Source organism: Sciurus carolinensis, chromosome 6, assembly GCF_902686445.1.
Source record: "Sciurus carolinensis chromosome 6, mSciCar1.2, whole genome shotgun sequence".
Taxonomy (NCBI): Eukaryota; Metazoa; Chordata; class Mammalia; order Rodentia; family Sciuridae; genus Sciurus; species Sciurus carolinensis.
In genome coordinates this window covers 99,129,738-99,143,167 of record NC_062218.1, presented here as the reverse complement: position 1 = coordinate 99,143,167, position 13,430 = coordinate 99,129,738, and the positions used below count along the sequence as shown (strand labels likewise).

The following is a 13,430-nucleotide window of genomic DNA, read 5'->3' as shown; positions in this document are numbered from 1 at the left end:
AGCTTAATAAAAAAAGAATGACCAAACCAGAGAACAGGAGACATTCCATGGTTTAAAGGATACCGTTATTAAGAAAAAGAAGAAGAAAAAGAGGATATGGTTATAACCCAAAATCAACTTATTACAGAGAAACGTATAGGTAAATGATATCAATGACTTACTTCCTCAAAGAGCTTAAACAATCTTCTTGAGACGGTTGAAGACTAGGGTTGAAGGCCCAGAGATCGGTCTTGTGTGGCTCCTCTCCAGAACACACTCCCTGCTGCCTTGCGGGGAGTACCACCCCACTTCGCTGAAGCACATCTTTGTGGACTGCCCAAGTCGGCATGCACAATGGGTGGGCACTACAGAGCACCGCAGGGCGGTGTACAGTAGAAGCGTGAGCACCAAGAGGCTAGATACCATGCAGATGGCAATGATTAGGTACACACTGACATCCACCAGAGCCTTCGAGTCTGCAGTGCCTGCCGGTCCCTGCCAAGGGGCCTTTGGCCCCTGCCTGTTCTCCACCAGAGACACCAGCACTGTGGTAGTTGTCGTCAGTGCGGACTAGCCGTTGTCCTTCACTAGCACCGACAGGCGCTGGTGAGGCGCATCTGCCTTGTCCAGGGGCACCTTCGCTATCACGTAGCAAGAGCCCACGGACTGCAGCACAAGAGGGTTCACTGTGTCACCTGAGATGCCCTCCCCTGACCTCAGCAGTGAGGGAGCATTGTCATTTTCACCCAACACTAATCCTGCAACTTCACGTTGCTGCCCAAGGTGGGCACGCCAGCGTCGCATGCGCTCACCTGGAACTGCAACAGCTCCAGCTCCTCGTGGTCCAGAGGCTGCAGCGCATACACCTTGCCACTCTCCACGTGCACAGACACATAGCTGGACAACGCACGCTCGCCCACCGGCCGCTCCACAAAGAGTAGGATACAGGCGCGTTCTCCTGCACATCCGCGTCCTGTGCAGACACCATGAAAATGCGGCAGCTTGGTGGGTTTTTCTCCTTCACGAACACTGTGTACTCTGTTGCGCAAAAGTCGGAGCATAGTCATTCACAATCAGTCACCTCCACGAACACTCTGGTGGTAGCCCACAGCGAAGGTGAGCCCTCATCCCTCGCAGTAACCACTACTTTATAGTCATTTATGGCCTCACGGTCCAGGGCGCTGTCCAGCACCAGGGAATAGTAATTTTTGAATGTAGACACCAGATTGAAGGGGATGTAGGGCGACAAAGAGGAGGTAACCTGTCCATTGGTCCCAAAGTCATGGTCAGTCACGTCAATCAGTGCTGACCTGGGCGCCCTCTTGCACAGGGAGTGACAGAGAAGTAACTATTATCTCAGGGATGTCATTCAGGTCCAGAACCTCCACCAGGACCATGCAGTGACCTGCCATGGAAGTAATCCCTTTATCAATGGCATTAACCTGAATTCCATAAGCATTATTCTCTTCAAAATCCAGTTCCCCGTGAATTATAATTTCACCTGTGTCTGGATTAATTGAAAACATACATTTTCTCACTCACTGGCAAAAATCATTCTGAATCCATAGGAAATTTCCCTATTCAGGCCTTCGTCTAGATCAGAAGCATTTAGCTGAATTATTCTAGAGTTGTTTTGGACATTTTCCAACAACATTACTTTATAACCAGGCTTATCAAACTCTGGAGCATTGTCATTCACATCCAGGATGGTTATTTCAATCAGATCCTATTAGTTCCAGTTTACCGCCATCAATGATGATCAGAAATAAATTAAGTGCTGGTGTTTCCTCTCTGTCCAATAACTTCTGAAGAATTAACATAGGCAAAATCTTTTATCTTTTTGTTATTATTTTAAGTGCAAAATGCTCATTTGAACTTAGTATATAGGTCCAAAGAGAGTTTATGCCAATATTTGCATCAGAAGCGCCCTCTAAAGGAAATTGTGTGTCCAGAGGCACAGATTCAGAAATAAGTACCTTCTGTTGTCTTTCTCTGAACACTGGTGGATTGTCATTGATGTCCTTCACCTCCACCTCCACATGGAAAACCTGCAGCAACCTGTCCACGATCACTTTCAGCTGGACGCTACACTCCACACTCCTCCCGCACAGCTTCTACTGGTGGAGGTCGATCCGAGAATTCACAAACAAAACGCCATTCTGCAGATTTACCTCCAGAAGTTCCCTGAGGTCCCTGCTGCCAACCGAAACAGGTGTGACACCAGCTCCGCCAGCTTCCAGTCTCAGATCCTGAGCGATATGGCCCACAAAGGCGCAGCGCTTGGCCTCCTCCACGACTAAGTAGTTGAGCTGACAGCTTCCCCCTTCCTTGGTTGCCAGGAGTAAAATCAAGAGCAGCAATTGCAAGGAACCCAGCTCTCCACTCCAAATAAACATCATTGCAGATAGTGAAGACCTAGGATATGGGGCTATCCGCTTTAAAGTAGAGCTTACGTGAGATCTGTATGACCCTTTTCTGTATATATTTAATAAGTTTTGTCCTGCATTCCAGTCAATATGGAGTTGATCGTATACTGTGAATGGTTGATAACTGGGTGTGGAGACAGCATTTTCCTTCTTCACCTTTTGAGTGTACAGTGACATCATGTGACTGATTATGTAAATACAAAAAAACCCGCAGAAGTTTCTTGGTCACTCTAAATTCTGTTCAACTTTCCAATCTTTTCATGGATCATTCATGAGTGATCCTATTTAGTTAATCTATAAGTTATTAGCAATGAAACACTAATGCTTGTTTTTTAGTTTGAAAATGTTTTCTGCTTCAAAGATTATCGTTAAATAATCTTTGAAAATATGATATAAAAGAAGCTACCCTTTAAATATTATGGGGAATAGAGTTACATCACTCCTAACCTTATTTGGCTTACAATTCACACTGTTTTCATGATTTATTCTTCACAAGCACTTTATTGTAAGACTTCAGGAAAATATTAAGAATTTCATCATCTAGTAAAGGAAATGAAACAAAAATATTTCTATGAGCTAAACAACATTTCACACATATAAATTGTTTTATTTACAAATCTAGTGAATATTGTAATTCACCATAAATATGGAGGATGTTGTTGTTTGGGGTTCATTGATGCTTATATGTAATGGCTTTTCATACACTTGTTCTTATTACCGTAGTATGTTAAAGCAACACACAGGCACAAGTTCTAGAAAGATTTATCTGGAAGGAATAAAGCATTTTCATGTAAAATTTTGAGTCAAAGCTTCCAAATTTCACCATATTCTAAGCTGACAATGGTAGACCAATATGCAAAAGATCTCTTGAAGTGTTTTGAGGCATTTAATCTTGCCAGCTAAAGGCAAAAGAATGTGAACTTGAAACAAACATGTTGGTTTCTCTCTAAATCTTTCCCTACAGATCAGTTAGTAGTTACCCAGAATATACTTCTTTTCACAAAATCAGAATGGTGACTATGGTTCAAGGAGAATCAAAAGAACTTTCATAATTTTTATTATGTCAAGATTATCTCAAAAACAAAACAAATAAGAGCCTGTGACCAAATAAACATAGATTTTATAACTTCATTAATATTCAAACCAAAATCTTTACGCCCATAATTTGTTTTCAATCCTCTAACATATAACGATAAAGGGAAGTGAGGTGTGAGACCTGTATATAACCAGAAAAAATAACCAAGAACCACTCCCTGAGTATAAAATAACTATAAAACTGGCTCTTAATTGATGAAAACCACTTTAATTTTTATGCAATGAAACCAATTAAATTGTTTTACATCACCACCAAGTTTCATTTTCTATTTTCCATTTTCAAAAATGTTAATGTACCTTGATTGCTAAGGTACATTAAGGAAAAAATAGTGTCATGTAGTCCTCACACATTTTTGGACATAATTAAATTATTGACCAGATAATAAAGTCTGTTATCTTAGTACTTACCTAAACTAAAAAATAATGTGAAATTATAATTTTACCAAAGAATGTAGCACTGACAGTAAGAATAAATGTGAATGACACTAAAGCTATGAAAATTATATCTGGTAATTTGAAATTATCCAAAATGTGCACCAGTTATTTATGTGAAGTAATGATTTACAAAAATTTAACCTATAATCAAATCTCTCCAATGTCTTTTAAAAAGTAAATTTAAATGAACTTGGCTTAATCAAATAACTTTATTTGGAAATGGGTAATAATGCATACCCTAATATTTATATTTATTATATTTATAAAATTTCAAATATGGTATAGTAATTTAATCACTTTTGAGTCTGAAACATTTTATATTTTGTGCCTTTTTATCTACTTTTAATACTTAAAGAATGTTATTAGTCAATTAATATTGAAGTACAAAAGTTCCTGATCCAAGTTCCAAGAATGAACTCCAGCATGGATTCCTCTAGAATATTATGCCAAATGACATGATGTGTAACACTAAAGGAAAACAGCCAAGTCTGATTCTTGAAGAATTCCACCACCATAGATATAACAAAAAAAGTCACAGAACTAGAAGAATGACCTTGTTGTAAATGATCTTTGCTAGACTCTTCTTATGTGATTATAATACAAGAAATTTTCATAAACATTAAGAGATAAGACATTTAAAGACACAGCAGTTAAAAAGTGAAATAAGCCAGGCACAGTGGCAAATTCTTATAATCTCAGTTATGTACAGAGGCAGGAGAATTCCAAGTTTGAGTCCAGGCTTGGCAACTTAGAAAGATCCTGTCCCTAAATAAATAAGTAAATAAATAAATAGGGCTGGGGAAGTAGCTCAGTGATAGAGCAACCCTGGGTTCAATCCCCAGTATTGCAAAAGGAAAAAATGAAATGAATACAATGATAATTATCAGTTTCACTCACTTTAATAGAGTTAATTTTTCCTTTCTAGATAAATTTTAAAAACATAGAACCAATGCCCATAAGCACATATTGCAGATATTATAAACATATATGCAGGCCTTTAGCAAGTTTGTATGATTTGCTTGAATAATTTTAATAATTTTATTTGCCTAGTTTACTTTAAAAGCCTAAATTAGTCAGTTTTGCCTGAAAATGTACTAGATAAATCTTTTTCAAGCTCACAAAGAAAGTAAAGAATGGACAATTATATTATTTCCATTGTAGGATATTATTTCCCAGCATATTAAAATGCAAGACTGGATTTTTTTCTGCAAATAACATAAAAATAGGTTTTGCCACAGCAGTATAGGCAAAATTAAAATTTATTTAATGGATAATACATTTAAGATGGATTCTTAGCTCTATAGAAAAGGAAATCATTTCAGACTTAATGAAGGGGGTTCAATCATTGACACAAGCCTTTTTCTAATCAATTAATTCAATAAAGTGAAAATACCAAGGCAAAATGCTGTTAAACGAAAAAGATTGGCAAACTTAAAGAATCCACAGTGGTGATTCACACTGTGGTGTGAAATAAAAAACACACTGGTGTTTAGAAATAAAAAACTATAGGTAGATCGACAAAAATTTGTGATTATTTGTACTCAAGTGACAACAGTAGAGTCATTCTTGAAAAACTTCTTCCAACAGTATTCTAAACGAACATTAGAAGAAACACCACATTCATTAGCTAAAGGAACCTGATTTTTCATTTTTAAAAGAATGAGTACATGTATCATCTGACATTTAACTAACAGACACTATTCTTTAAAACAATATTCAAAATACAAAGTATTCATTTTAAAAATTTCCATGAATAAATGTTCCAAATAATTTAATATAGACATTCTGAATAAATGGATATTTAGAACACTCACGTGTACGGGGTGATTTGGTTCTGCCTCCTGCCTTCCTTTTTCATCTTCTCTGTCTAGTCCAGGTGGGAGACTGGGGCTGAAGGCCATTAGGTCGGTCTTGTGTGGGTCCTCACCAGAACACACCCTCTGCCTCCTCTGCTGCGAGTATGACCAGCTCCCCACAGCGCTGGAGCACACCAGCGTGGCCTTCCCAGGTCCACACACACTCTCCGTGGGCGCAGCAGAGCACCGCAGCACTGTGTACAGCAGCAGTGTGAGCACCAGCAGACTGGACACCGCGCAAATGGCTATGATCAGATACACGTTGACGTCCACCAGCGCCTCCTTCTGCCCGGCAATGCCGGCGGACATCGGTGAAAAGGCCTTTGTCACCTGACTGCTCTCCACCAGAGATACCAGCACTGTGGCGGTGGCCATCAGAACCGGTTCTCCGTGGTCCTTCACCAGCACCAGCAGGCGCTGATGTGGTGCATCTGTCTCATCCAGGGCACGTGTGGTGCTGATCTCACCTGTGTATAGCCCCACACGAAACGGGCTGTGCGAGCTACCTGCAGCTGGCAGTAGCTCGTAGGACAGCCACGCATTGTACCCAGAGTCAGCATCCACTGCGCGCACCTTACCCACCACGTGGCCGGTGCCCACCGACCGTGATACCAGCTCATTCACCGTGCCACCTACGGGAGGAGGCAGCAGCTCAGGCGTGTTGTCATTTTCGTCCAGGACGAACACTTGCAGAGTCACGTTGCTGCCCAGGGGCGGCACGCCAGCGTCACGAGCGCTCACCTGGAACTGCAGTAGCTCCATCTCCTCGTGGTCCAGAGGCTGCAGCGCATACACCTTGCCACTCTCCGCATGCACAGACACGTAGCTAGACAGCGCACGCTCGCCCACCCGCCGCTCCACCAGAGAGTAGGATACAAGCGCATTTTCATGCGCGTCTGCATCTCTCGCCGACACAGTGAAGATGTGGCAGCCTGGCGGGTTGTTCTCCTTCACGAACACGGTATACTCTGACTGAGGGAACACAGGTGCATTGTCGTTCACGTCGGCCACCTCCACCGACACAGTGGCCATGGTCCACAGAGAAGGCGAACCTCCGTCTCGTGCAGTCACGACCAAATTGTACAATGACACTCTTTCTCGGTCCAGATCACTGTCCAACACCAGTGAATAATAGTTTTTGAAGGTGGACACGATCTTGAAGGGAACATCAGGAGTCAGAGAGCAAGTCACCTGGCCATTGACACCGGAGTCTCGGTCAGATACACTAATCAACGCAATTACTGTGGTTGGCTGAGTGTCCTCACGTACTGGGAGGGACAGGGAAGTTACAGTGACTTCAGGAGCATTATCGTTAGTGTCTACAATTTCTACCCAGACTGTACAGTGACCTGCCATTGGGGGATTCCCCTTATCTGTGGCCTGCACTTCAATTTCATAAAATTTATTTTCTTCATAATCTAAGTTTCCATTGACCCTCACTTCTCCATTATTTTCATCTAGGGTAAATAAGAGTTTTCCATTGGGCTTAATTGACATTAAGGAGTATGTTACTTCCCCGTTTACTCCTTCATCTCGATCGGTGGCATTTAACTTTATCACAAGAGTTTCTTTAGCAGTGTTTTCCACCAATCTCACCTTATATTCTAATTGATCAAACTCTGGATCATTGTCATTAACATCCAAGACAGAGACCAAGAGCAGAAGAGTGCCTGTGAGTTCTGGTTTCCCTCGGTCTGTGGCGGTCAGTAGCAAATTAAGTTTCGGAGTTTTCTCTCTATCCAGTGACTTCTTTAATAAAAGTGACAGTCTTTTAGTCTGCTTACTATTTGTTGGTAATTCTAAAGAAAAATACTCATTTTGACTTAGTCTGTAGGTCAATAGAGCATTCTCGTCTATATCCGCATCAGAAGCTCCCTCTAGCGGAAAACGCGAGTCTGGTTGCTTAGATTCCGAAATCAGCAGTCTTTGTTCTCTGAGCGAGAACATTGGCGGGTTATCATTAATGTCCTTCACTTCCACCTCCACATGAAACACCTGCAGCGGCCTGTCCAGGATCACTTCCAGGTGGATGCTACACTCCGCACTCCGCCCGCACAGTTCCTCCCGGTCAATCCGAGAATTCACAAACAAAATGCCATTCTGCAGATTTACCTCCAGAAGGTCCCCGCGGCCCTTGAACTCCACCCGGAACAAACGGGGCACCAGCTCTTCCAGTTCCAACCCCAGGTCCTGCGCAATGCGGCCCACGAAGGTGCCATGTTTAGCCTCTTCGGGGATGGAGTAGTGGAGCTGGCCACTCCCAGCCTTCCAGGCTGCCAGAAGCAGAAGCGAGAGCAGTAGTCGCAGAGTGTCCAATCTCCTTCGCTGAAAACCTAACATTGCATACAAAGTTGGTTTCCGAAATAAGATTTTTTTACACTTACTGTATCAGATACTTCAACTCAGGTTAAAAAAATCTTGCTGAATTTTTGAGAAGTTTCAAAGGATCCTTTAATAGTAGCATCCAACATGATGGAGTCGTTTTTTAGGAGTGCCTGACCAGACCAATCCATGAATGGACCCTTTCTTTCAAGTAAAGAGCGACACCTTGTGCCTGAAATTGTGAGTACTATACACTACATCCACCACCACAGAATTTTCACGTTTTACATTATTTTATTATTTTTTTCCTAAGTAATTCCAAAGTGATTATTATGAAACGTTCCGATTTTAAGTCGTATTGAAACCAAATATATGTGGAAATGGCACTTTATTTCTTGACTAACATCAAATTTAAATTCTTGTTTCTATGATTCATTTAGAATTATAAAATTGTTCTTTTACTTATCCAAATACTTAGATTAAAAGAGAGTTCACTTAAGGAGGCTGGTGGAAAATAGAATTTAATGTTTATTTAAGGTATTGTCCCTCATACAAAAATATTATCAAATCTAAAATATATTATAAAAATTTAAATTATTTTACTTCTAACCTCCCTTGTTACTTGGTCTGCTAGAAAACTCAAAAATATTGTGGCACAAGAACCTGGGTTTTTCACAGAAGTCAGGGCCTTTTGTGTGCTAGGCAATCAATCTACCACTAAGCTACACCCCTCGCCCTTAAAGAAAAATTTGAAGTTTAGTAATAACTCTTCAGATTTTGTGTTCTGCATACTATGCTTTTATCTATATGGATATGCTTTCTCATGTCTCTTTTAATTTTTTAAATTAAATGAAATACTTGTACAAATTTAGAGGGTGAAATTCAATATTTTCATTTGTGAATATATTGTGTAATAATCAAGCCAGGGTAATTATCATACCTACTACCTCAAACATACATCATTTCATTGTGATGAAACATTCAAAATCCTCTCTCCTGGCTATATTGAAATACCTAATGCATTATTGTTAACTATATCATGTCTTTTTTCCTTCAGTTCTGATTATTATTTACATTTAATTGTATTCTTGTTACAAGTGACTTTATAACCATTGCAGAACAACAAGAAAACAATCAGAAAAATAAATATTTTTGAATTTGTTAGTTTAAAATAAAGAATTTACAAAGGAAAAGTGCATTGACCTAGATGAATTATACATTTGATATATATGATTTCTCATGTAAGTTACATTGTTAATACTATGAGATATCAAAATGGACCATTATGTAATGGAGGAATGACATGGCATAATCCTTTCAACTATAAAATGCGTTTTCAATTAAATAATTCAATGAAGTTAAAATCACCACAAAAATCTCTGTACCATTTTGCTATTTCCAAGTCACCAATATTTGTTTTCTCAATCCAGTAAAGAAACAGTAATTAAAATGACTTGTGTTAAAGAATTTGGGAATTTCAATAACAAATTCATCCAGAACAAATGAAGTGATTTCTAATATATCTCCTCTGAGTGCCTGAAGATGTGCTTCAAACAGAACATAAATTATTCAACTAAATGGCATCATCTTAGAGTCTGGGAAATGGAATTTCATAAAATACTAAGTGAAAATGGGAATTTTTTGTTCTTTTTAGAAGTATATAACAGTAGAGTGTATTTTGACATATTATACATACATGGAGGATAACTTATTCTAATTAAGAACCCACTCTTGTGGTTGTCCATGATGTGGAGTTTTACTGTAATTTTTTTAAACATGAACATAGGAAATTTATGTCCAATTCATTCTACTGTCTTTCCTATTCCTATCCCCGTTTCCTTCCCTTCATTCCCCTTGGTCTAATCCAGTGAACTTTTATTCTTCCCTCCCCCACTTACTGTGTGTTAGTATTCATATATCAGAGAGAACATTCAGCCTTTGCTTTTGGTGGATTGGCTTATTTCACTTAGCATGATAGTCTCCAGTTCCATCTATTTGAAGACAAATGCCATAATTTCACCTTCCTTTATGGCTAAGTAATATTGCATTGTTTATATATATCACAGAAAATCAGAATTGTTGATGTGAGTTTTCATTACCTGACACTAATTTGATTATGTTTTCTTTGTCTTCCTATAACCACTTAGAACACAGAAGGAAAAAGAAATGATACAACAAAAGTTAAGAGTAGAAAGTAATTCAGAATAAAAATTCTAGCTTGAATATTTTGTTATATAAGGTTGCTTATTTTATATAGTTTTTTAAGAGTCAGGTTATTTTCTGCCTCAGTGTTCATTTTGATGGCTCGTCTGCAATCTCCAAATATTGCAATGGCATGTGAAAAAATGATCACTGTGCTTCTTTGTTGATATTTTCATTTATCTTGACTTTCAAAATACATTCTACTACTAGAGATTTCATTTCAACTTCTTTCAGATTTACTCTTTTCCCAATATTGTCATAACAGTAAAACTTCTATTAAAGTAAATGAAAACTCTGTTAAAAATTTTAAAAGCAGACACATCAATTTTTATGGCTCTGAATTCTATTATACACCTGTCAAATAATCAGTCATATGAATTTTAATTCAAATACAACATTTGGACAGATAACAGTGTATTTAAAATGACATTTGAAAACATGTCAAATTTATTTTTTAACAAAAGAAGGAACAAATTTCCAGCCACTTCATTACAGAAACTGGGAATTGAGATGTTAAGCACAATGAGGCATCTTCCTAAATACAGATATAAAGATGAGAAATTTTACTCATGATAGATGATAATATTGTATATTTTAATTAAAACCAGATGTTAATTTAGGTGTCAATTTTCAATAATATGGTATGTTGTGATTATACAAACTGGCACTGGGCAAACACCAAATCACTAAAACATTTGATACAGTGTGTGAGTCAATGACCCATCTTTTGCATTGGTTGTGATATTTTAGGTGTCATCATCTAAACGACCCAGAGAAAGATGCTTTATTCAAACTCATTTTGGAAGATAAGCCTAAAATTTGATTCTAGACTAATGCAAACAAGTCATATCATTATCATCAATAACTTTAACTTTGCAAAATAAACTGAAGACTATGGAATTTTGTTCTAGACCTTTACTAAATTAATTTGGTTACATTTAAGTGCTACCTGTGTGTTCTGCTAGTACTAGTTAGAGTGCATAGTTTATGTTCTATTAGTGCTATTATTTATTGAAAACATAAAACACAGAAATAAATTTTGTAGCCATTCACAGAACCTCAGTAAACTCATTAAAATTCAATATCCAACCACTATAGGATCTATACTGAATGAGGCTGACTTTGCTCTATCATGACAAATTATTTAAGTAAACACAATTTCAAATCCTTTGTTCAATTGGCACAAGCTTCTCTGCCAACAATAAGACTAATGAAGATTGAGTTGAAAAAGATCTACACACACATCTAAAGATTTTCATGAGAAACCAATACCTTCAAAGCTGTTAATGAAGTATGAAACATTGTAAACACTTCTTGAATCCTTTGACCATGTTCAGGATTCTTTTTTTTTTTTTTTCTTTTTTGTAGTGTTGGGGATTAACTCAGGGCCTTGTGCTTGCCAGACAGGCACTCTACCAACTGAGTTATGTCTCCAGCCCCATGTTCAGAATTCTTGAAATCATCATTATCACTTATACTTTTCTAAAACACTATCCTTATTCATGACAAAGAATGAACAAGGTTACTTTTCTATGTGACATTTGACTTTGGTGTTCTGCAAGAATATTGGAAAAACACAGCCTTACAATGTTTCTCATGTATTAAATAACTCTTCTTATCTCTATCAACTTTTAAGCAATTGATCCATAGTTCTTATAATTCAATTCTTAATTACTTACTGATTAAATCATGTAAATGCCTATCTCAATGTAGCAATTGATTAAAACAGGTGATAATTATGAATGCTCCTAAGAAAAACTCTTTCAACATAAAAAATCATAATGCCCACCTCAATTATAGCATTATACAAAGTTAATGAATAATGTAACCATGGAAGTCTTTTTTAAAGCAAAACAGAAAGGAGGATTCCTGGGTATAGGGATTGCACTCAATTTTTATAACCAGCATTATTTGATAACAGAGAAAAGATTTACTGAAGAAAGTTCTACATTACAATAACTAAAAGAATGACTCTGGATTGTGAAAGATATGCATTTGAATATTATCTCCATTATGTACTAGTTGGAATTAGACAAGATAGATAAATATCTCAGTTTCCCTTATCTTTAAAATTTAGTTAGCTCTATGTACACTACTTTACAAATTATTATAAGATTAAATGAAAAGGTGTATATTAAGCCCTTCACACCATGCCCAACAAATAGAAATAGCTTATATAGTGGTGGTTTACTATATAATCACCAATATTAGCTCTTGTTCTACAGCTATAGATGGAGAGATTCCCGCATCATATATGAGGGCATGGGTGATGGTAACCCCTTTTCTAGAGATTTTCCTCATGTTCATCTTCATGGAAATCATCCTCCCGAAGTTCCTCTTTCAAAATAGAAAATTGCCACTAACACTTTCATAGTGTTTCTATGGACTTTACTCTATGACTTGGCTCTCCTTCCATATGTACATATGTATTCACACAGCAGAATCAAAGGGTATCTCATTTGTAATTGAAGTCCAAAAGAACAAATTTGTAATTAACCTTCCGCACTATTTAATACACTAATACACATCATTACAGGTCTAATTAAAAGTTATTTGGGATTTCTTTAAATAAAACAACTTGCATGGTTATGATGCTGAGAACACAATTTTTTTTTGCAGTGCTGGTAATTGAACCCAGGGTTTTGTGAGTGTTAGACAAGTATTCTACCACTGAGCTACAATTCCAGGCCAAAACAAAATATACTTTTTGTTAAATGTAGCTGGAGCATATTGTGTTAAATTCTGACCTGTGATCAACAACAAGGTAGTCAAGTGGAAGTGCCTTTACTGATATTTCATTATTCCTAAGTGTAAATTATTAATGTCATTTTGAAGACCATGCATCTTGCTAAGTATAATCAACAGTATTGCACTTCACCATTTGTGGGAAGAGTTTCTTAAACTGAAAGCACAAAGTATTAATTTTCCTACTCTAAAATATTTCGGTACAACTTCATGACAAGTGCTAAGAGCTGAAGAAAATGAGTATGATCCATGCCCAAATAAATTTTCCAAATAAGTAGAAGAGCTCAATAAATTAAACTGGAGGAAAATAGCAATGAGTTTAAGAGATAATTAAACAGAATTGACATCACGTTAGTAAGTAAAGAAAACA

At 37.6% G+C, this 13,430-nt stretch overlaps 3 protein-coding genes and 1 pseudogene across 8 annotated transcripts in view; all 4 read right to left on the bottom strand.

Moving 5' to 3' along the window:
- LOC124986835 (protocadherin alpha-C2) overlaps nt 1-13,430 on the bottom strand; it is a 239,146-nt gene that overhangs the window by 151,599 nt on the left and 74,117 nt on the right. Inside the window, exon 1 of one of the 6 annotated variants that reach the window (XM_047555639.1) lies at nt 5,750-8,131. The exons of the other annotated variants lie outside the window; for them this stretch is intronic. Within the exon in view, the coding sequence (XP_047411595.1) occupies nt 5,750-8,131 (2,382 nt within the window). Of the gene's footprint in view, nt 1-5,749; nt 8,132-13,430 lie in introns of those variants that run through there. 6 annotated transcript variants of the gene reach the window in all.
- LOC124986841 (protocadherin alpha-3-like) overlaps nt 1-13,430 on the bottom strand; it is a 187,576-nt gene that overhangs the window by 121,441 nt on the left and 52,705 nt on the right.
- LOC124986840 (protocadherin alpha-6-like) overlaps nt 1-13,430 on the bottom strand; it is a 166,458-nt gene that overhangs the window by 124,631 nt on the left and 28,397 nt on the right.
- Nucleotides 158-2,378, bottom strand: LOC124986907 (protocadherin alpha-12-like; annotated as a pseudogene).